The sequence below is a fragment of the Trichosurus vulpecula genome, chromosome 9 (genome assembly GCF_011100635.1).
Source record: "Trichosurus vulpecula isolate mTriVul1 chromosome 9, mTriVul1.pri, whole genome shotgun sequence".
NCBI classification, from domain to species: Eukaryota; Metazoa; Chordata; class Mammalia; order Diprotodontia; family Phalangeridae; genus Trichosurus; species Trichosurus vulpecula.
In genome coordinates, this window is record NC_050581.1 from 71,626,296 (window position 1) to 71,649,619 (window position 23,324).

The 23,324-nt window shown below is 43.7% G+C and overlaps 1 protein-coding gene across 1 annotated transcript in view; it reads left to right on the forward strand.

Moving 5' to 3' along the window:
- Positions 1-122: 122 nt before the first annotated feature.
- CHTF18 (chromosome transmission fidelity factor 18) overlaps positions 123-23,324 on the forward strand; it is a 55,502-nt gene continuing 32,300 nt past the window's right edge. The window contains exons 1-13 of the mRNA XM_036737533.1: positions 123-255; positions 2,740-2,994; positions 6,215-6,359; positions 7,785-7,986; positions 10,390-10,482; positions 11,318-11,370; positions 12,605-12,776; positions 14,072-14,290; positions 15,535-15,632; positions 16,348-16,471; positions 17,933-18,078; positions 19,602-19,695; positions 20,826-20,924. Coding sequence (XP_036593428.1) covers positions 165-255; positions 2,740-2,994; positions 6,215-6,359; positions 7,785-7,986; positions 10,390-10,482; positions 11,318-11,370; positions 12,605-12,776; positions 14,072-14,290; positions 15,535-15,632; positions 16,348-16,471; positions 17,933-18,078; positions 19,602-19,695; positions 20,826-20,924 — 1,791 coding nt within the window. The 5' untranslated portion in view covers positions 123-164. The remainder of the gene's footprint in view (positions 256-2,739; positions 2,995-6,214; positions 6,360-7,784; positions 7,987-10,389; positions 10,483-11,317; positions 11,371-12,604; positions 12,777-14,071; positions 14,291-15,534; positions 15,633-16,347; positions 16,472-17,932; positions 18,079-19,601; positions 19,696-20,825; positions 20,925-23,324) is intronic.

A 23,324-nucleotide genomic window follows, 5' to 3' on the forward strand; every position in this document is an offset into this window, starting at 1 on the left:
GAAGGGGTGCGCGCGCACTGCGTCACTCCGCCAGCGCGGGTCTTTCGGACCAGCTGCTGGGCTTCCGGGCAGCCCCAGGTGTTCGGGCTCTCGGCCCGCGCCCCCGGGGCACCTGTGGCCCCTGCAGCTCCCAAAGCTGAGTCCGCTGCACGTTCGGAGTCACGATGGAGGACTACGAGCAGGAGCTCTACGGAGTCGAAGATGAGTTCGAAGACCAGTTCGCATCCGAGTTGGAAGTCTTGGCGGAGCTAGAAGGTGAGCGAGATGGAGAAGCTCCCTCGGCTGCGGCTGGGGGGGCCAGGGTCGGGCTGGGGAGCCTGGCGAGTTAGCACCCTGCTGCACCTCGGGTGCCGTGCTGAGTGAGGAGAGCAGAGCCTTTTAGGGGTCGGCGCCACGGTACTGTACTGTGGCCGCTTTCTTGGGACCGGCTTCTGGCCCCTGTGAGCAATGAGCATCCCTGGAAGATGTAGCGGTTATCCTGGTGGACTTGGAATCAGGACGGCCTGAGTTCGAATCCTCTCCTACATACTTCCTAGCTCTGTGTCCCTGGGCAAGTCACCTGGCCTCTGTCAGCCTCAGTTTCCATCTGTAAAATGGGGATAATAATAGTACTTTCTTCACAAGGTTGTTGTGACGCCCTTTACAAACCGTAAAACAACAAATTCGTATCATTTTCGTCCAGGCAGTGTGGCGTGATAGGATACTGGCCCAGGGAGTCAGTTCGAGCCGTGTCTCAGGGACTAGTGGTGTGACCCGGACAAATGACCCCTCTGAACCTCAGTTTCCTCCTCTGTAAAAGCGGGGATAATAATAGCACCTACTTCACAAGGTTGTTGCCAGCGTAAAGTAAACGGTGTAAGCTTAAAGCCCGCTGTAAACGTGAATTGTTGTTTTGTGTAGGGACCCTGTCATACTGTCTGTGTGATGCATGGAAAGCACAGACACCAAGGAGCGAGACTTAAGCTCTGCAAACTCTTCATTCCTCTCACCTTTTGGAGTCCTTCCTCACCCTGTGACATGGTCACTTTTCCAGGGTAGTGCAGGACAAGGAACTCCGGCCTAGGAGTTGAAGGAGGCCCTGGGTCTGGACCCCCACTACCCTGTATAACTCAACCTCAGTTTCCTCGTCTGTCAAATAGGGATTATAATAAGAGTCTGCACTACCTCCGCCTCAGGGTATTCTGTGAGGAAAGCACTTTGCATACTGAAAAATGCTAAAGAAAAGTGTGCTGAGATTACTCCTGGAATCCATTTCCAGCTTTGCTACCTGAACCCAGACAAAGCAGGTCCCTTCTCTGCTGCCCATTTTCCTCATCTGAAAAATAATCGATGATAATTCTTGTACTTCCCGTCTCACAGACCTATGGTACACTTCATATACAGGATCTTATCGAAGCAGACTATTTATTTTTGTTTTGTTTTATGTTTTTTCTTTCTCATGGTTACTCCCATGCGTTCTAATTCTTCTATACAACATGACTAATGTGAAAATATGTTTAATAGGAATGTATATGTAGAGCCTATATTGGATTGCAGGCTGTATCGGGGAGGGGGAGAAAATTTAAAACTTATGGAAGTGAATGTTGAAAACTAAAAATAAATTTATTAAAAAATATGGGGAGAATCTTAGATGTATAGTATAAGGGACTTTAGAGGTCATTGAGCCCAGCTCATCATTTTACAGATGAGAAAACTCAGACACAAAGATTAAGTGACTTGCCTAAGGTCACACAGAAATACCATAAACTAAACCATAAAAGCGCTTTAGAAACAGAAGCTGTTACTGTTGTCATAACTGTTATAGTGGTTAATATAGAAGCTCCCATCATAGAATTACAGATTTAGAATTGAAAGGAACCATAGTTACATGCTATCTTGTACGATCTTTTCATTTTACTGGAGGGAGAAGAGCTTGTAAAGCTAAGTGTTTTACAAGTAATAATTGCTAACATTTATAGAGCACCTGCTATGTGCCAGGCATTTGGTCGTCAACAATTTATCTCATCATTAGATTGTAACTTCCTTGAGAGTAAGGATTGTCTTTCTCTTTCTTTGTGGTATCCCTGGCTCCTAGCACGGTGCTCGATACATTGTTGTTCAGCTCGATACACTGTTGTTCAGCTGTGTCTGACTCTTGCAGATGCTGTGGAACATGATGTTCATGGGCCTTTCTTGGCAAAGATATCAGCGTGGTTTGCCATTTCCTTCTCCAGTAGATTAAGACAGAGGTTCAGTGGCTTGCCCAGGGTCACACAGCTAACAAGTGTTTGAGACTGACTCCAGGCCCAGCACTCTATCCACTGAGCTACCTAGCTGTCTCACCTGTCATGTAGTACGCACTTAATAAATGTTTATCGTCTGCCGACTATTTGATCCTCCCAATAATTCTGTGAGATGGGTGTTATCCCCATTTTGTAGTTGAGAAAAGTGAGGCCAACAGAGATTAAATGACTTTCCCAGGGTCACACAGCTAATGAGTGTCCGAAGACAGCTTTGAACTGAGATCTTCTTCACTTCAGGCCCAGGGTTCTAATTGCTGCCTCCACTGATAAGGAAAATAAGGCCCATATAGATGAAGTGGTCATACTGGTAGTGAATGACAGAGGCAGGATTTGAATCCATGTCCTTTGACCCTAAAGTCACAGTATGATGACTATACTGCTATGAGTTTTGTTGTCCCTTGTGCCTAGAAATGTCTCCTTCACTTCTAGCCTATGACAATGTTGTTCTTTCCTCCAGGAGATCGCTCTGTCCCGCCATCCAAAGCCACACAACCCCAGAAGAACAAGCTGACATTTGAAGAAGCCATCACTTCTGGGGATGTCATTCCCTCCTCCATTGGCATCCAACACCAACAGAATGGTGTGTCCCCCCACAAAAACCACAGGGAAGTTGGGGACAGCAGCTCCAAGAAGAGGGTCCTGAATGTTAACCTTGAGAGAGAAGAGGAGGAGAAAGACTCTGAGTTTTTATTCTCAGAGGACCTCACAATCAGTAAGTTGGCCGAACCACCCTGCTGCCAGAGAAGGGATCAGAGCCTGTTCAGTCACCAAACCTAAGGACATAATAGCCCTACCTTGAAACCTATATATAATAAGTCATAGAAGAGATCTCAGAAGTCCTCTAGATTAACTCCCCACATGAAGCATAACATCCCTGATAAGTAGCCATCGGCCCCCATGCACACTTCTCCAGGAGCTATAAATTCTCTGAGGCGGCTCATTCTGCTTCCGTATTGAGGAAGAGTTGGAAAACTGTAGGGCCAATATGCCAAATATTTTTATGTAGTCCATAAGCTAAGACTGCTTTTTACATCTTTAAATACAATAGAACTTTTATTTTAAAAAATATAGGAACCATGGCAGGCCATTCCCGTTGGTTGCCGACCCTTGATATAGACAGCTGTAATCATAGGCAGCTAGATGGCCCAATGGATAGTGTGCTGGGACGGATGCTGGGAAAACCCAAATTCAAATCTAGTCTCGGATATTTACTAGCTGTGTGAGCCTGGGCAAGTCACTTAACCCTCTTTGCCTCAGTTTCCTCATCTGTAAAAAGAGATGGCAAGCCACTCTAGCATCTTTGCCAGGAAAACCTCAAGACTGGACACAATTGAAAATGACTAAACAACAACAATCATTAAAAAAAATTTTCTTGTACTGCATCAAAATTTTTCTTGTCATAACTTCTGCCCATTAGTTCTAGTTCTGCCCTGTTCCTGCCCACAGGGGAAAAAAATCAAATCCTTCCAAGCCAATAAGCATATTTTTTATTTTTTAAAATTTATTTATTTATTTTTAGTTTACAACATTCAGTTCCACAAGCTTTTGAGTTCTAAATTTTCCCCCCTTCCTCCCCTCCCCCCTTCCCAAGACAGCATGCAATCTGACACAGGGTCTACATTTATATTAAGCTTATCATCCCATTAGTCATGTTGTAAAGAATTGTAGTTAATGGAATGAACCATGAGAAGGAAGAAACAAAACTAAAAAGAAAGAGAAAGAGCAAATAATACGCTTTGATCTGCATTCAGACTCCGTAATTCTTTCTCTGGATGTAGATAGTATTTTCTATCATGAGCCTTTTGGAGTTGTCTTAGAACCTTGCATTGCTGAGAAGAGACAAGTCTATCAAAGTCAGTCATCACACAGTGTGGCTGTAACTGTGTACAATGTTCTCCTAGTTCTGCTCCCTTCACCCAGCGTCAGTTCATATAAGTCTTTCCAGGTTTTTCTGAAGTCTTCCTGCTCATCATTTCTTATAGCACAATAGTATTCCATTACATTTATGTAGCACAACTTGTTCAGCCAATCCCCAATTGATCGGCATCCTCTCAATTTCCATTTCTTTGCCACCACAAAAAGAGCCGCTATAAATATTTTTGTGCATATGGGTCCTTTTCCCATTTGTGTGATCTCTTTGGGATACAGCCCTAGAAGTGGTATTGCTGGGTCAAAGGGTATGCACATTTTTATAGCTTTTTGGGTATAGTTCCAAATTGCTCTCCAAAATGGTTGGATCAGTTCACAACTCCACCAACAATGCATTAGTGTTCCAATTTTCCCACATCTCCAGCACTTGTAGTTTTCCTGTTTTGTCATGTTAGCCAATTTGACAGGTGTGATGTGTTACCTAAGAGTTATTTTGACTTGCATTTCTCTAATCAGTACTGATTTAGAGCATTTTTTTCATATGGCTATGGATATCTTTAGTTTCTTCCTCAGAAAACTGCCTCTTCATATCCTTTGACCATTTATCGATTAGGGAATGACTTGTATTCTTATAAATTTGACACAGTTCTCTATATATTTTAAAAATGAGGCCTTTATCAGAGACACTGGTTGTAAAAGTTCTTTCCCCCTTTTTCTGTTTCCCTCCTAATCTTGGTTGCATTGGCTTTGTTTGTACAAAAGCTTTTCAATTTAACATAATCAAAATTATCCATTTTGCATTTCATAATGTTTTCTATCTTTTGTTTGGTTGCATATTTTTTATCTTAATTGATATCATTTATTTTAATATCACCTGCATTTCCCATTGTATCTCTTGTTCTTCTACTCCCAGAGAATCATCTGTAACAAGTATAGCATCCATATAATACTTAAAGGTTTGCAAAGTGCTTTACACATACTTCGTATTATCCCTAAAACAACCCGGAGAGGTATGTGCTATTACTATTTTCATTTTATAGATGAAGAAACTGAGGCACAGTAAGGTCACGTGATTTGCATGCAGGTTTGAACTCAGTTCTTCCTGGTCCAGGAATAAAAATTAAGAGGAATGAACAGTTCAGCCCAGCTAACCAATAGATCAGAAAAAGTCTGACATGATATGCTGTGTTCTATACCCACTGTCCCCCACCTCGGCCTTCTTATCTTTCTTCTTTGGGGCCAAGCTCCAGCAAGCTTTTATTATAAATATCTTCCTGGGAATACAAAGACAAAATGATGTTTTGTCCCTGCCAAGTCTACACACCCCCCAATTCCTTCAACTAATCCATAGCATGGTTTAGAAACCAACCTCATCGCTCTCCTCTGGACACGCTTGTCCACATCCTTCCTAAAATGCGGCGAGGAGGCTGATACAATCATGATTATGAGACCGAATATGTGTCAAGTACCAGATATGGATCACCCTGGCCTTCTGGACTCCGAATATCTGTGGTGAACTGGGCCTTCTAAAGTCTCGTTAGCTTTTTTTGGCTTTCTCATCTTAGGACAAATCACAAACTGCCTCAGATTTACCCTTGAACAGTAGTATCAGACAAAAAAACTAGGTTGGCTGCATGTCAGTTTAGAAAATCACCTAGCATCATCATCTGCTCCTGTTGTGTTTTTATTTATTTTGTTAAATATTTCACAGTTAGATTTTAATCTAATTCCAGTTGCACCCAGGAGGATTGAACTTCAGGAACTTGGTGCCCTGAGAGGTGGTTTCAGCTTTGGAAAGAGGTTCCATAAGGGTTTAGGTCTCCTCCAGGTGACAGAGATGAAGCAGTTTAATAGCTGAGGGTGTTTGGGTGTGATAATCCTAAGCTTTGGAGGATGACATTTTCGATGAATGAGTTTAAGAAGTCCTTGGATCCTGGTTCCGCCCCTTACCCCAAGGCATTATAGGAGACTGGAAATTAGGGGGCAGGCCTAGAGAAATTAAAGGACCTAGAAACTCTGTACTACATCTGGCTCCTCATTACTTCTGCTTGGTGTCCTGACAGCTCCTAAGTCCAAGAGGCAGAAGCTAGAGGTAGTCAAGAAACTGACCTTTGGACTAGAGGAAGAACCGATCTATCCGGACTCCCCTCCCAGAGATATCACTCCACCCCTTTCACCTGAGGACATCCAAGAGGGGTGGAGCAACAGGTAGGTGTGAATATACCTACTGTGCAAAAGCAGAAAGGTATTTATTCAGCACCTGCTACATGCTGGGCACTGTGGCAAGCACTGGGAATGCTGGTTGGTTGCTTGGTTGGTTAGTGGTTGGCTTTTGTCCTTCATTCTCAAAGAGAACCAAAATGACATCGCTATGTTGGAGTCAAGGTACAGTGTTTCCAACTGTGGTTCATCAGACCAATACAAACTTGGAAGGCTGTACCACAGATGAGGCACAAATAGTCCATTTGGAGTGGAGATGTCTCTAAATTTGCACGTCTCCTTTGAGCTACTGCAGTTCTGCTTTGCTCATAGAGCGCAGCTCTGGGGAAGCAAAAAGAAGCAAAAGACAATCCCTGTCTTTACAAAGCTTACAGTCTAGTGGAAAAGGCAACAGGCAACTAAATATATACAAAACAAGCTATATATAGGATAAAATAGGGAATAATTTAACAGAGGGGAGGCATTGGAATTAAGAGAGGTTGGTAAGATGGGAAAAGCACAAGACCGACAAGTCAGCAGCTCTGAGTTACAGCCTTTCTGTGCTTGAGTTTCCTAATGAAAGGGGCCATCCCTTGATTCACTTCTTAAAGAGGCCTATTCACTGAATGGGCATTACCGCACTCTAAATGAGTACCTGGAAAGGCCTTCGCCTAAAAGGGCCAGGATCCTCCAGTCATTGTGATAAATATTTGGTCACTGGACCCAGATGGCTCTGGAGGAGAAAGTGAGGCTGGTGACCTTGCACAGCCCTCCCTTGCTCAAATCAAAGTCAACTGCAAGTCACATCATCATTTCCATGGTGCTGTGGTCCTCTTCGAAAACGAAGGACAAACACAACAACCTATAGAGTGGAGATAATGGTATTTGCCCTATTCGTGGAAAAGTCAGAGGAGATGATGAGTGTGAACAGTAGGCAGCATCGTTGTACAGTGGTTACAGCTGGGGTCTGGGAGTCAAAAGCCCTGAGTTCAAATCACTGCTCCAGCACCTAGTAGCTGTGTAACCCTGGGCATATCACCATTACCTCTCTTGAAACCATTTCCTGATTTTAAAAATGGGAACAGTAATGCTTGCCCTGCTGAGCTCATGAGATTCTTGGGACAGAAGCTCTTTGTAAATCTTAAAGCATTGTAGAAGTGAATGATTGATAATATTAAATACATTATTAATAAATATGCCATTCTCATTTCTTAGGTGAGGAAAGTAGAACCCAGAGTGGACAAGTGACTTGCCTGGTCACACAGCAAATTAGTAACAGAACTTAGGTTGGAATCCTAAGCAATTCCTAGCCCAGTGCTCTTTTCACTGTACAGAACTGGGAGGTTGGTGACCGATATGGGAACAGGAAATTTTGTCTCTGGATCCTCAGACCTGCTCATCGGTATTTGTGTTTGTCCCCTGTGGATGCTGTAGAGACTTAGACAAGCTACTGGACCAAGGGCCCCTGGACATCAGTGATGTGGATTTCCTGCAGATGACACCACCTGCTTACAGGGACAAGAAGCTAGTTCTGAAACGCCCCCCAGTCCTGGAGGAATATGTCAACGTGACGTCCACTGATGGCACCCGGGTCTTCATGGTGGTAAAAGATGACCCCTTGGGAGTAGGAGTGAAGGTAGGAGGAACTGGAGGATTGGCTGAGCCTTCAGCGTTCTACGTTGTACCCCAGGTGATATAGGCCCTGCCTTCAAGCAGCTTACAGTCCAATATGGGGAAAAGACAAGTACATAAATAACTGTGATAAAAGGGGGAATTGGATGAGTGTGCAAAGGAATAATCCAAGCAGAATGTGGAAAAATGATGAAATTTCAAGGGTGAGATGATGCTAATTATACATAAATTTATGTAATGACTTAAGATTAGAAAACCACTTTACATATAGTATCTCCTCCAGTCTTCACAACAGTCCTGTTAGGTAGGGACTACAAATATCCCTATTTTTAGATAAGGAAACTGAGCCTTATACAGGCAAAGGGACTTGTCCGTACTCATACAGCTAGTAAGTGTCAGAGGTGGGATCTTTCTGGTCTTTCTGACTCCAAATTCAGTGTTTTTCCTTCTGTATCATGTTGTTTCTCTTCCCAGCTGCAATGGCCAGAGGCAGGGCAAGGGAACTGTGTGCCAGGCACGGTGGAGGTGAATGTCAGGGGTGCCTGAGTTGAAGGGAGGGACTGGAAAAAACAGATGGGAGGAAAGGAAGAGCAGGCTATTCTAGGCCATGGCATGAGCAAAGGCTTAGAGATTGGAAATGGCAGGATGAAATTGTATGAGCTAAGGCTAGAAAGGTAAGTTGGAAAGTGATGAAGAAGAAGAAGAACCCACATAGCACTTTAAAGTTTGTAAAGCATTCTCCTCACAGCAACTCTATGAGATGGATCATGGAAAGCCTTGAATGCCAGGATCAGGACCATCTCATATGTTCAACAGACAGTGAGAACTATTGAAGGTTTTCTGATAGAGGAGTGATGCGATGGTGCCCATTAGAAAGTAGTTCCAGTGTTGGGTTGGAAAGGGAGTGATAGTGCAAATTGAAGTGAGCAGAACCAGGAGAACTTTGTACACAGTAACATCAAGAATATGTAATTATCAACCAGGCATGACTTAGTTCTTCTCAGCAAGAGACAGCTCCAGAGGACTCGTGATGAAAAATGCTCTCTGTCTCCAGACAAAGTCTGAGTGCAGATCAAAATACACTTTTTTGCTTTATTATTCTTGGGGTTTTGGGTCTGCATTTTCTTTTGTAACATGGCTAATACGGAAATGTTTTGCGTGACTGCACACGTACGATGTATATCAAATTGCTTGCCTTCTCAAAGATGGGGGAGGGAAGGGACAGAGGGAGAGAATGTGGAGCTCTATAAGAAAGGAATGTTAAAAATTTAGTTGAATGTGAGCGAGAAGCAATAGAATTTAGCATCTGACTAGAAGTGACCGAATGATGTAGAGACTGAAAGGCAAGGGACACGCCAACAAAGATGCTGATCTTTCAAGCGCTGGTGGCTGGAAGATACTTGTGTTCTCAACAGGAAGAGAAATCAGGGAGAGAGGCGAGTTTGGGGGTAAGATGATGAATTCAGTTTTGTACGTGGTGAGTTTGAGGTGCCATTGGGACCTTAAAAAGAAGAAGCAGTTGGAGATGAATTACCTAATTCTTAGCCCAGTGTTCTTTTCACAAATGAACAGCAACAGCAGTCCACTGCTGAATCACTTTGTGAGCTGGGGCAAATTATTTTTTACCTCTGGGGCTCATTTTCCTCAGCTGTGAAATGGGGATCATTTGCATTTACCTGCTTCACAAAGTTATTGTGGGGAAAAAAAATAGTAAAACACTAGAGGAATGTGAATTGTTATTATTCATTAATTCAGTTCATTTGGTACTTAAGGCTTTGTATGTGCCCAGCACTGTGCTGGCTACTCCATTCAAGGATGCCTCCCCTTATATAACAGGTCAGGTTTTTCTGAAGAGTTATATATAAATTGAAACCTAATTTAAATTAACCAGGGTGGCTCATAATTTAAAAGATTCTTGTTTTACGAACAGAAGGATTCTTGTATAAAATTAAGTACTTTCTTCACGCCAATTTATCTTCTTAGTAAGTTTGGATTTTTGCCCAACTGTATGGCCTAATTAATTCCAGGATAAGAAAAGAATTTGAGTGTCCCCTGGAAGGTGTTCAAATAGATTTGACCTGTGTTCTCATTCGTCCTAGAGACTGCCCCTGTTCCAGTTCTTACCCATCACAGTGGCCCCCAAAATTCCACCATTAAGAGCCTTGTTCCTTTGGCCCTGTTAAAATACAAATGGTCAGAAGCATTGTTCATTAAAATATTGTTTTCATTCCCATCCATGTACATATGGATCTGTCGCTCATTCTCTCTTTACACGACCAGGGTATGATAATGGAAAGTGGGGTCGGGGGGCGTCCATAAAAGGAAAGACACAGAGAGGAGGCCTGGAGTTTGACCTGGGAATGGGGTTTTATAAAAGTACCATGTCTACACGTCTTGTCTCCTCCAGCTCTCCCATTGTGATGCTGCCTGGCGTGGACATGGGCAGCTCCATTTGCTGGGCGTGCCCTTTTCTTACCTGAAGGAGCAAGTTGCTGATGAGGTAAGGCTCCATGTCCAGTAGTCTTCCTGCTTGGGGACTCCTGGTGGGAGGAGGGAGAAGGATTGGTGAAGCCAGGTGGAGAGATTGGCACAGCGGTATTTAAAGAAACAAAAACAAAATAACTACACTGAGAGTCCAAAGACCTGAATTCACATTCCATTTCTGACATTGGCACGTCAATCTCTCTGCACCTCAGTTTTCTCATTTGTATGATGGGGATAATATTACTTTACCCCATTAAGTTATTATTACTTCAAAGGGCTTTTCTTAGATCACTGAACTGGGATGAAAAGAGCACCTTGTAAATACTTATAAGGGCTATAGAAATGGAAATTTAGTTGTTACTTTGGCATACATGCCCCTCTCTTACTCTCCCTCCATGGGCTTGAAAAGCACAAGAAGGAAAGGGTTTTGGGTTTTTTTTTTGTCTGAGGTCACACACATGGAATCAGAGGAAAGATCAGAGTCCAGGTTTCCTAATTCCCAGCCAGATCCATGCTCTATAAAATAGTCTGTATTCAAGGCAACTTTGAAAAATCTAGCCTGAAATCCCATTTTTGAATTTTTTGTTAAATCTACAAAATGTGTTTTCTCTTGTGGGTCATGAAGCTTAGTGTGATCCTGATTTGGTGTAGCAGAAAGACCACTAGATACATCATCAAAGGGACTGGGTTCAAATCTTTACTCCACCGCTTAATTGTCTATCTAACTTTGGGCAAATCGTTTCACCTCTATGGACCTCAGTCTATCTATAAAATGAGAGGATTAGATCAGATGATGTATAAGATCTCTTCCAGCTTTGACTCTGTGATTCCTCTTGTGTGTTTGCTTGCAGCGTAGGCGGCGGGTTCTGGAAGCATCCCAGAAACTGACTGAGATTTTGAACAGGTGAGTTTATTTGCTTTTCCGCCTGGTCTATCTAGGGCAGCTAGGTGGCACAGCGGATAGAGCACTGGGCCTGGCATCAGGAAGATCTGAGTTCAAATCCAATCTCATTAGCTCTGTGACCCTAGGCAAGTCACTTAACCCTGTTTGCCTTAGTTTCTCATCTGTAAAATGAGCTGGAGAAGGAAATGGCAAATCGCTGCAGGATCTCTGCCAAGAAAACCCCAACTGGGGTCACAAAGAGTCAGACATGACTGAAATGGCTGAATAGTAATAATAACTGGTCTATCTAAGAAAGACTGCCTCTCAGCCCCTTGGCCTTCTGTTGATTCTACCTGGCTGACTGGTTCCAGAGTCCCCTTTGTTGGTTTCTTCTCCAGAAGAAAGTGACCTCCTGTTCGTGTGAGAGTCCTAGCCCAAGGCTGAGCCTCTATATCTAGCCAACCCCCACCCCAACTAGCCAGAGTTCATGCTGTGGCCAGTAAGTGAGAGAGTGTGGATAGCTCAGTATACTACATTAGAAACACAGCTTCTGACCCTCATGCTACTGTGGGTCAGTTGAGTCATGAAAGATTTTAGAGAAAACTGTCTAGTCCAATTTCCTCATTTTATGGATAAGAAGACTGAGACCCAGAGAGGGTCATCGATTTGCTCTAAGTCACACAGACAGTAAATATCAAAAGTGAGATTTGAATTCAGGTCCTCTGACTCAAAATCCAGCACTTTTCTTCTGAACTATACCAGAATTCTCTATTTGCAAACAATATGATGACTTACTTTAAAGAATCCTAGAGAGTCAGTGAACAAATTAATCAAAACTATAGATTCAGTGAAATAGAAAGATAAAAAATAAAACACAAAAATCCTCAAACTTTCTCTCTATTCTTAACAAGACCAATCAGGAAGAGATTTTTTAAAAAATTTCATGCACAATAAGTAACTGGAAATTGACCTATCTCAGAGACTCTTGGGACTTCATGAATACAGTTAGAAAACACCCTGCACAGCAAAATAGGAAAGCTTAAATAATCGGAGTGATGTTCATTGTTCATGGTTGGGTTGTGATGAAAATGAAAATGTTACCTGTGCTAGCATACAGCTCTAGTGACACACCAGAAGTTACCAAAGAGGAAAAACCTGCATCCCTGTGCCCAAGGTAGGAGGAGGGTGGTGTGGAGCTGGGAATATGGATGGTTGGTGGTTCGATTCTCACCTGTTGGTGTTCTATTGGTTTTAGGCATCTAGAGGCCAGTGAACCTGCAGGGGAGATGCCAGAGATGGGGGACAGTGTCAGCAGAGCCAAAGAGGGGGAGGAAGAAGAGGGCAAAGAAGATCAAGACTCTTCCCAGCACAGCCTCTGGGTAGATTTATTCACCCCCAGGAACTACAGGGAGTTGCTCAGTGATGATGTGAGTCTGCATTCTAAGAAGCATGATTGGTTTTCTCATCACAAAAATTGTGTGCATGTTGGGCGGTTGGGGGTGGGAATAGAAAATAAATTCGATATCCTGCCAATTCTGGAAAGATTGTCTAATGGTTGGGGAACCCACAAGGACACACATGTCCTCGAGGCCGCAGGCTCCCCACCCCTGGTCTAGCAGAATGATGGCCACTTGGCTTGGAGGGAATTGAGGAGTGGGTGTTTTGCAGGTTAAAGGAAAAGCTATAGAAAAATCCAGATAACCAAAGGGAGCTTGATTGTAGGTTCATAGATCTAGAGTTGGAGAGGATCTTGTTCAAGGATCTTGTTCAAACTCCTCATTTTTTTGTTGAAACTCAGGCCCAGAGAGGTTGAGGAACTTGTCTGTGGTCACACAGGAAGTCAGTGTCCAAGCCAGAAGTTTAAAGCAATCCAGTTATCCGGTGGTGGTGGTCGACATTTCCTTGGGGTTTGGAGATTGACCAGTGCCAGCGCACTACGGGTGAGCTGCCCTGATTGGAGGAACCAGCATTTGGAGCCATTTGTGAAGTTTAATCTTTCTCTTGGCAGCCAAGAGCAGGAGAATCAAACGGGGACCCCTCTGGAAGCAGAGAATGGCAATGCTCAAAACATCTGGCTTGGAAAGAGCCCTGGAAAGAGAGTCTGAATTCACCTTTGCCATTCACTGGCTGTGTGACCTCTCTAGGCTTTAATTTTCCACATCTGTAAAATCAAGGGTTAGATTAGGTGACTTCTAACAGCAGCTGGGTGGTGCCATAGTGCACAGAGCACTGGGCCTGGAGTCCGGAAGACTCATCTCCCTGAGTTCAAATCTGGTCTCAGGTACTTCCTGGTTTAAAGACCCTGGGCAATTCTCTTAACCCTGTTTGCCTCAGTTTCCTTATCTGTAAGATGAGCTGGAGAAGGAAATGGCAAACCACTCCAGTAGCTTTGCCAAGAAAATCCCAGGGGCAGCTAGGTGGCGCAGTGAATACAGCACCAGCCCTAAAGTTAGGAAGGTCTGAGTTCAAATCCGGCCTCAGACATTTGACACTTAACTAACTGTGTGACCTTGGGCAAGTCACTTAACCCCGATTGCCTCACTTCCTCCCTCCAAACACCCCCTCCCCAACCCCCCCAAAAAAAGAAAATCCCAAATGGGGTCACACAGCTGAAAATGACTGAGCAACAAAACAGTCTACAGTTTGTCCATGAACTGACAACTTTTCCTACCAGTCCCTCTTTCTCTGCCACTCATGAAGGTGTCCACTCTCCTCCCCACAGTACACCAACCGCTGTCTTCTGAAGTGGCTGAAGCTATGGGATGTGGTGGTGTTCGGCAGAGAGAAGCTTGCCAAGAAACCAAAACTGAATGCTGAGCAGCCGCCAGCCCGGGCTCCCTCCAAGTTTGGCAAAGAACCCCAGAAGTGGAAAACCAAAGAGCAGATAATGGAGGAGATCCTGGAGGCTGAACTGGATCAGAACAATAGGCCCAAATATAAGGCAAGGGCTCAGACTCCAGGGGCTGGCCAGGAGGCTAATCTGGTCCCTCTATGAAGACAGATGTAGTGCAGAGAGATGGCCAATTATCAAAGGGCATTCTCCACTCTCCCCAAGACCCTCACTCCTAGGGGTCTAGCCTAGAGAAATGGAAAGAACCATATTTCTTTGAGTCAGGAGACCGGGTTCAAATTTCACTGTATGACTGTCAGCATCAGTTTCCTCTTCTGTGAAGTGGGGATGATAGAATTTGCATTGCCTAAACTCCCAGGATTGTTAGCACTTTGCAAACCTTAAAGCAGTTTATAAATGAGTTACTTCATTCCGAAGTCCCCAGGAATTCCTTATTAGCATTGTAGACTTAGAGCCGGAAGGGGACCTCAGAGGCTACCTAGTCCAACCTTCAGATACATAATAGCTGTGTGACCCTGGGCAAGTCACTTAACCCTGTTTGCCTCAGTTTCCTCATCTATAAAATGAGCTGGAGAAGGAATGGCAAACCACTCAGCGTCTTTGCCAAGAAAACCCCAAATGGGGGCATGGAGAGTTGAACAGGACTGGATAACAACAATAGTCCAACTCCCTCATTTTAAAGGTGATCAGACTGAGGGCAGAAAGATGAAGTGATTTTTCCCAAGGTCACACAGGTGGTAAGCAGCAGGCCTGAGATTCAGCCTCTCATCCCATTAATTCCTCATCCGAATCTGTGGTCTTTTGGACAGAAGCTGAGGGGAAGTCCATCTTCTACATGAGAAGGGGGGGAAGCTTTAAACAAGCAATATAGTAATGCAGATAACTCAATTCCCTCATGCTTGTAAAGGACTTTGCTCATCACAGCCAGGAAGGCTGTGCAGGTCTCATCATCCTGGATTTAGAGGTGAGCAAAGTCAGACTTAGAGAAGTATGTTCAGTTGCCCCAGAGCTTAAATGGCAGAGCCAGTGCTAGAGGCCAGGCTTCCCAGTACCCCATCCTCTGCCCTTTCCAGTTCCAAGTCCATCTTGCTCTTGGAACTTTAATAGGGAGGACAAAATTCACAGATAAAACCCAAACAGAAAACAGTGCTCTGTGGTATTTTATCAAATTTTGAGCTTGTGTTTGACTCCTTAGGAGTAAAAAAGACAGGAAGGAAGGAAGGGGTTGGATGAATCAAGGAAGACTTCATGGAGTAGGAGGTGGGAGGGTGATGCTGGTCCTTGGGAGCCTTCATAGGGTTTCAGTACATTTTTCTGTCCCCTCTTGACTACAGGTGGCCCTTCTGTGTGGCCCGCCTGGGCTGGGGAAAACCACCCTGGCACACGTGATTGCCAAGCATGCTGGGTACAGTGTGGTGGAGATGAATGCCAGGTGAGTGGAGGAACGTCAGGAGATTTCAAGGGAGGAACTCTGTAGGGTAGGACTTCAGAGATAAGAACATGTTCTTTAAGAAGAAAAAGGAAGTTTGCATGATTGACAGCACGTGGTGCTGGACAGAGTGTTGGACTCTGAGTCAGGACCCCTGAGTTCAAATCCTGCCTAGGACTCTTATTAGCTGTATGAAATAGGATAGATCACTGAGCCTCAGCCTCATCTTACTCACCTGTGAAGTGGGGATACTCATGGTATCTACCTCCTAGGGCTGTTGCGAGGATCAGATGAAATAACATATATAAAGGACTTTGCAAACCTTAAAGTGTTATGTGAATGCTGGCTGTTATTACTATTACTCACAACAAGCCTATGAAATGGGTTTTGTGCAAGTATTATTATATGTATTTCAGAGCTAAGGAAACTGAGGCTCACAATGCCTTGCTACTGATAAGTAATAGAATCTTGATCTGAAACTAGACCTTTCATCTCCCAAGTCTAGTGGGTTTTTTTTCCCATTACCTGGGTCATCAACGGGAGAGATTTATGTTGGATACAAGAAGGACTTAATGTCCACCCTGGTATGGTATGGTATGGTATGGTATGGTCATCTGTTGGCCTCAAGGCAGGGGACTGCTCCGTATAACCTTCCGAGGTCTCCTCCCAACCCATGATTCTTTGCTGCTCTGATGGCTCTGGGCTGATTCTGTTTCAGTGACGACCGCAGTCCTGAGGTCTTCAAGACTCGCATTGAAGCAGCCACACAGATGGAGTCGGTGCTGGGAGCCAAGGGGAAGCCCAACTGCTTGATCATTGATGAAATAGATGGTGCGCCCACGGTATGCCTGGTTTTGGAAGAGCTTTTAGCCTGCTGTGTGACCAAATTCTTGACTCTCCACAGGGCCCCCAGTAGGGTGTGTGGGTACAGACTCTCTCGCTCAGTTACCTGGTACTTACATTACTATGCTCATGGGACCGAAGTCATGGATTCCATCCTCATGTAGGCCGGTGAACTTCAGTCAGAGACAACAGCTTAGTCCCCTGGCAGCAGCTTGACCCATTGTCCCCATCAGCTGTCTAAAAGACATGAGATGTCTGAGAGAGGGAATGTGTGAATGACTTATGAGATAATCTGGAATGTATTTTCCCCTAAGTTCCAAGACAGCTAAATGGTGCAGTAGACAGAGTGCCAGAATCAGGAAGATATCTTACTGAATTCAAATCTGGCCCTACACACTTACAAGCTGTGTGATCCTGGGCTTAACCCCGTTTGCCTCAGTTTCCTCACCTGTAAAATGATCTGGAGAAGGAAATGGCAAACCACTCCAATATCTTTTCCCAAGAAAACCCCAAATGGAGTCACAAAGAGGACTGAAAAACGACTGAACAACAATAAAAAAGTGCCAGGTGCTCTTCCCACATAAAGTGTAACAGGATTTTTTAAAGGAAGAGGCCACATTTGTCTTTCCATCTGATCTGTGGTTCTTCTTGGGCCAAAAGCCTCTGCCTTCTCTTGTCTCCCAAGGCCCATAGGTTAAGATTCCATCCCTCCTTCCAGAACACAGCCAAGCCAAGCATGGGACTTGTGCACCTGGGCATACTGAACCATTCTGTAATCCCAGGCACATGCCTAGTCAGTCAGGAAGTCTCTTGGTTGAATGTTGAGTTGGTTGGGACTCTCTTGTATCACCGAATTTTCAGTCTGCCAGCTCACCTTCACTTTCCTCTCTCTGCTGTGAGACAAACACTGTCAAGTAAAAGTCACAGTTTTCCCATCATTTCAAGATGCAGACAAATCAACACTCAGACTACCTGCAGAGTTCGCAAGGGGGAAATGAACATGGCTCAGATTTAGGCCTAAAGAGGCCCAGATATGCATCCTTTACAAGTGTTTTTTTGTTGCTATATTTCTTCTTTCCCCTTTCCCAGCCTTTGGCGGTGTTCTGGTAAGTGGGATAGGAGTGGCGTACAAGCAAGGGTATGCTGTAGCCAGCTCATCCTGACTCTCTTGAACTGATTGTTAAATTTTCATTGTGAGCATTAATAGCTCAGAAATTGGCAAATCCTACAAATCCCGGCTTGACTTACTATTTTATTGATTGGAGAAAAATGTTAACAATGCAGATTAAATTTAAAAGTGTGTCCTTCATACATTCTCTCCCCCAGAGCTGGTTGTTAAATATTTACCAGTACACCTGTAAGTATAGGTATTATTCCAGAGAAATGTGTTCTGTTTTATATCAATTCCCTGTGTGCTGGAGTCCAGCCACTCACTCATATACTTCCCTGCCACCTTCCAGCCCTCCATCAATGTGCTACTTAGCATCATTAATCGTAAGGATGTGGGAGAGACAGAGACAACAGGAGGGGCAGCTGGGGGTGTCAAGAAACGAAAGAAAGAAGGGGGCCTCTTGCTGCGGCCCATTATCTGCATCTGCAATGACCAGTGAGTATCTGTGATGCCTCTCTTTTCCGCATCTTTCTCTGTAAAATAGGGAAGTTGGACTTGATTTCCAAGGCCTCTTCCAGCTGCAGTGTTCCATTCAAAATGGTGGCACTAGAACTGTTCTAAGTTCTCTTAGTGAAGAACTATGAGTACAGAATGTCACATACATGGTCAAATGTGGTCACCACCTTGGTTTTAGCTTGACTCTTTCTTTGTTATAAGAGAGTGTTCAATGCCAAGATTTGGGGAGGAAGATATAGAACATAGAGAATCATAAATGGAAGAGACATTAGAAATTATCTAGTCCAAGGCTCTTTCCACTACACATAATTGACTACTGATTTAAGTCATTAGTTCGTGAATAGGGGGACACTCCCTGCATTATCTAAATGGCCTGCATTATCTAAAAATGCCAATGAAATATGATGTCATCAGTGTAGGTCCTCCCTCCTGGATTAACCTTAACCCATCCACCCCTTCTCATCCCATGGGATTCTTGCCTCAGTCTTTGCATAAGTCTTCCATAGAAGATCTGCCTGAGATACTGAAGGCCTTCTCACTTTCCTGACACGACTGGCCCACCTCCTTTCCCAGTCATAAATGTCCTTCATAATTAATGTCCTCTACTCCTGTTGCCTAAGTCCTTGTTAGAAATAATGCTGCATCTTTCTTACACCTGCCTGTGGGTCTTTCCAATGAATTTTTTGTGTCACCTTCAGATTTGGTCCTTCCAAGACCAAGCTTTCCATGATTTATGGAGATATAATGCCATTTGAGAGAGGATCACTATTAACAAGATAGGCTTCTACATTAGCAAGAAGTTTGGGATCATCGAAAAGTGCTTTGTGATTATTTAATAGTGCATAATGCATACAAAGCTAGTCCACTTGCAACTTTTTACTTAATGAGAGTCCCCTGTCCAAGATCTCAGTTATCACAGATCTTTGATGGTTGGGGTTGGTGTTGTTGAGGATTAGCTGCCCTCTTCATTCAGACATGTGGTACGGTGGAAAGAGGACCTGGTTTCACCACTGTGTGACTTTTGTAGGCCCTCATCTGTAAAATGAGAGGGTTAGACTATATGACCTCAGAGGTCACTTCTATCTATGATGCTGTCATCTTATGATTTACTGTATGTCATCAGAGCATTCTTAAATAGAGCCTCTGTTTTGAATCAACATTTCCTTTTCCACCTCCCCATACTCCCTAATGTCGGGACATATCAGATTGTTGGTTTATCTTTTTTTTTTTTTTAACATTCTCATTAAACCCATGCCACACTTCTCATTTGGAGGGAGCACCTTTATTTCAAAGACCAAATCTGGGCTCTCTAGTTCACATCCTATTTTGGGTTTTCTAAACCCTAGGGCAGATAATCCTTTATTCTCTACCTCCATGGTGATGGCTTTTTCTGTGGTTCTGGCTCTTCTTTCTTGAGGGGAGGGGAAGGCATATATTAAATACCTACTATGTGCTAGGCCTGGTGCTAAGAGCTTACAAATATTTCATTTGATGCTGGATAGATACACGCCTTCTCTGAGACAACTGAAGCAGCAGGCATTCCTCCTACAGTTCCCGCAGACTCTACCTTCCCGACTGGTCCAGAGATTGAATGAGGTCAGTATCTTGATTAAGGTAAAGGCAGAAGAGCCAGGCCTGAGGTTGATGCTGCCGCTGATCCTGGAAATTAGACACAAAGCCCCTGCCCAGGTTCGCCCCTGGAGCTTCCTGGCTCTCTGGGGTTGTTGGCCAGTGGTCAGAGCTGCCTCCATTATACTGACAGCCTGATTACCTTCTCAGTGGGTTATCTGCCTTAGAATGAAGGAAATCATAACTGGGGAGGCCCATCTCCAACCTAGAGCATGTTCCAAGGCTGCACAGATTTGGATTACCTGTGCTTAAAGTCTAAGACGTTGTTATTGATGTCTGCCATCTTGCCCTGAGCGAGTAGGTAACCTTTCTATCTCTCCCCAGCCCCCACTTACCAACTCCTCCTCTATGTGTTGTCTTCCCCCAGAAGAATGTACATTTTTTGAGGGTAGAGACTGTCTTTTTTTTTTTTGGCTTATATTTGTATTCTCGAGTTTGGCACGGTGCCTGGCACAAAATAACAGTTTAATAAACGCTCTATTTATACATGCCACCCCATTGAATGGCTTATCATGTCTTGGTTTTCTCAGTGAAGGTGCTGCTACCCAAGGACACTTTAGCTGCTATGGGGTAGAGGGCTTGAAGAGAGAGAATACGGCAATGGGGAATAACCTGTGGGTTGTTTCAGGGGAAGAAATGAGGCAAGAGGGTGGTTGATGAAGAGACAAAGGTGGTGTAGGCAAGTCAGAAAAAGGAAGTGGGATGGTTTTAGGAAAGCTTTCTGAAGAAGAGGAGGTTAGCCTCCCCTTAGCGCTCTCCCATTTCTGACTTACAGACACAAACTTGGTCCTTTGTTGTTGTTGTGTCCAACTCTTCCTGACCCTATTTGGGGTTTTCTTGGCAAAGATGTTGGAGTGATTTGCCTTTTTCAGCTCATTTTACAGATGAGCAAATTGAGGTGAACAGGGTTAAGTGACTTGCTCAAGGTCACACAGCTAGTAAGTGTCTGAGGCCAGATTTGAATTCAGGAAGATGAGTCTTTCTGATTCCAGGCCTGGCTCTCTGTGCACTATATGCCCCCTAGCTGCCCCAGACCTGATCCTGGGAGAGCATAAATCCAGTGGGGAAGTTTAACACCCAATATCATCTTGTCTTAGATCTCCTTGCGTCAGGGAATGAAAGCAGATACTGGTACCCTCATGATGCTGTGTGAGAAGACAGAGAATGATATCCGCTCCTGCATAAACACCCTGCAGGTATAAGCCCCAAATAGAGAACTTTGGCAGTGACTTCCAGGGTTGGGGGTGGGTAGGGAGTTTTCACTGAACCGAAGTAGCCCCCTCCCTCTATAGGTGATGGCAACACTGGATAGCTCTTGTCCTTGGCCAGCTTCTGGTTGGCATCTTCAAAGCATCTCTGGATTTGCCACCGTCCACCAGAATATGGCAGCCTTCTTCCCTTCTCTATAATCGGCCTTACAGATTCTGTTTCTGATGAGGGGGACCCAAAGGAGGTCTGCCCTACAGTATGCCCTACATGCCTCAGGCATCCCCTCCATCCTTTAATAACCCATCATAAGTCTAACGGGATTTTCTCCAAACCCATCTAGAAAGCTAGGAGAGACCCATGGCAAAATGAAAAGGACCCTTGACTTGGGGTGGGAGGCCTGAGTTTATGTACTAGCCAAGTTGTTATCACACCATGGGATCTTTTCTTCATCTATAAAACAAAGGGGTCTGTCTCTCTTCTCCAAGGTTGCTTCTAGCTTCAAAATAACTGGGATTTCCAGGTCATCTCATCATATAATAAAAGTGGGACAAAGAGTACACCAAAAGAAAACTGAACCCTGAGTGATTTAACTGCCAGTCTGGGTTCCAGAGAGCAGAGAGTGAAACATGCCTCCCTTCTCTTGATAGAAGAGTGGGAGACTGCAGGTGCTGAATGGTGTGAACCATGGCGACTATGGTTACTTCATTGGTTGATTTTGCTTAATTGTTTTTGATTCATTAAAGGGACACAGGGGAGGGGGAGAGGATGTGTATTGCCAAAATGACTGATTAAAAAAAAGAAAAAAACATCAGTTAAACATAACATGCGTATATTCACAGGGTGTCCCATAAGTCATAGTGCAGTTTTAAGGTATTAAAGCATCTAAGACTTAAGAGATTCTGTGTACACATATGGATATGTTTTTACACATATTTATATACATATATGTTGTAAAGCTATCATAGATAGTTTTGAGTTAAGAACCTCGAATGTTATCTGGTACAAATTCCTAATGGTTAAAAAATGCTTAATTTATTTTTTAACATTCATTTTTAAAAATTTTTGATTTCTAAATTCTCTTTGCCCCTCCCCCACTTGTTGAGAGGGCAAGCAGTATAATATCAATTATGCATGTGAAGTCATTCAAAACATATAGCCATGTTAGCCATGTTGCCAAAAAAAAAGCCAATAAAAAGCAAGAAACACAAAAAGAGCGTCAAAATTATACATCAATTTGCACTTTGAGTTCATCAGAGAGAGCTGATGAGAGAGAGCGCTTTCTCTGAAGAGGGATAGCATTTTTCATCGTGAGTCCTTTGGAATTGTCTTGGATATTGATCCGAATAGCTGAGTCTTTCACAGTTGATCGTCGTTATGGTATTGCTGTTACTGTGCACAGTGATCTCCTGGTTCTGCTCACTTCATTCTATATCAATTCATATAGGTCTTCCTAGGTTTTTCTGAAACTGTCCCCCTCATCATTTCTTATAGCACAATAATATTCCATCACAATCATAAACTACTTGTTCAGCCATTCCCCAATCCTTTCAATTTCCAATTCTTTGCCACCACAGAAACCTGCTATAAATATTTTTGTACGTAGGAATTCTTTTCCCCTTTCTTTGATCTCTTTGGGATACAGACCTAGCACTGGCATTGCTGGGTCAAAGGGTATGTAGTTTTATTGCCCTTTGGGTATAGTTCCAAATTGTTCTCTAGAATGGCAACCTCTTAATTTTACACACGTGCAAACTGAGACCCTCAGAGATTAAGCAACTTGCTTAAGGCCACTTGAGTCGCAAACAGAGCTTATCCAGATCTTCTGACTTCAGGTTGATAGCTCTTGACTTTCCCCATTCAAAGCTGAAGAGTCCTTCATTTTGGTCTGCCTCATAGGGCCATCCTTTGACACCCATTAGATTCTTTGAATGTATTCCAAGGCTCTCCACCCTTCTTTGTATCATTTTTATACCTTGGGTTGAGACATTTTATACAGTTCTCTGTGTCAGAACTGGACCTTCTTGATTATGTAGCCCCAACCTCTTTATTCTATAGATGGAGAAAATGAGTTCTAGAGATGGGAAGATATTTGTTTAAGGTCACACCACGTTCTCTAGCAGAACCAGTGTCTCACTCCCATCTCTAAACTTCATCCATGTTTATGTAGTAGGGGAATAAAACCTTAGGTTTGAAATCAGATCTGGTTTCAAATCCTGGCTCATTTACTTAATTATTTTCTCCTCTGTAAAATGAGGTAGAGCCCAAGGTTCCTTCCACCTTGATGTTCTGTGAGCTTTAAGAATAATGGAACAGGAAACCGAGTTACTGAAATTAGTGCCCTAAAATATCAAATTTCAAGTTTGCGTTCTGCCCCCAACTAAATCATG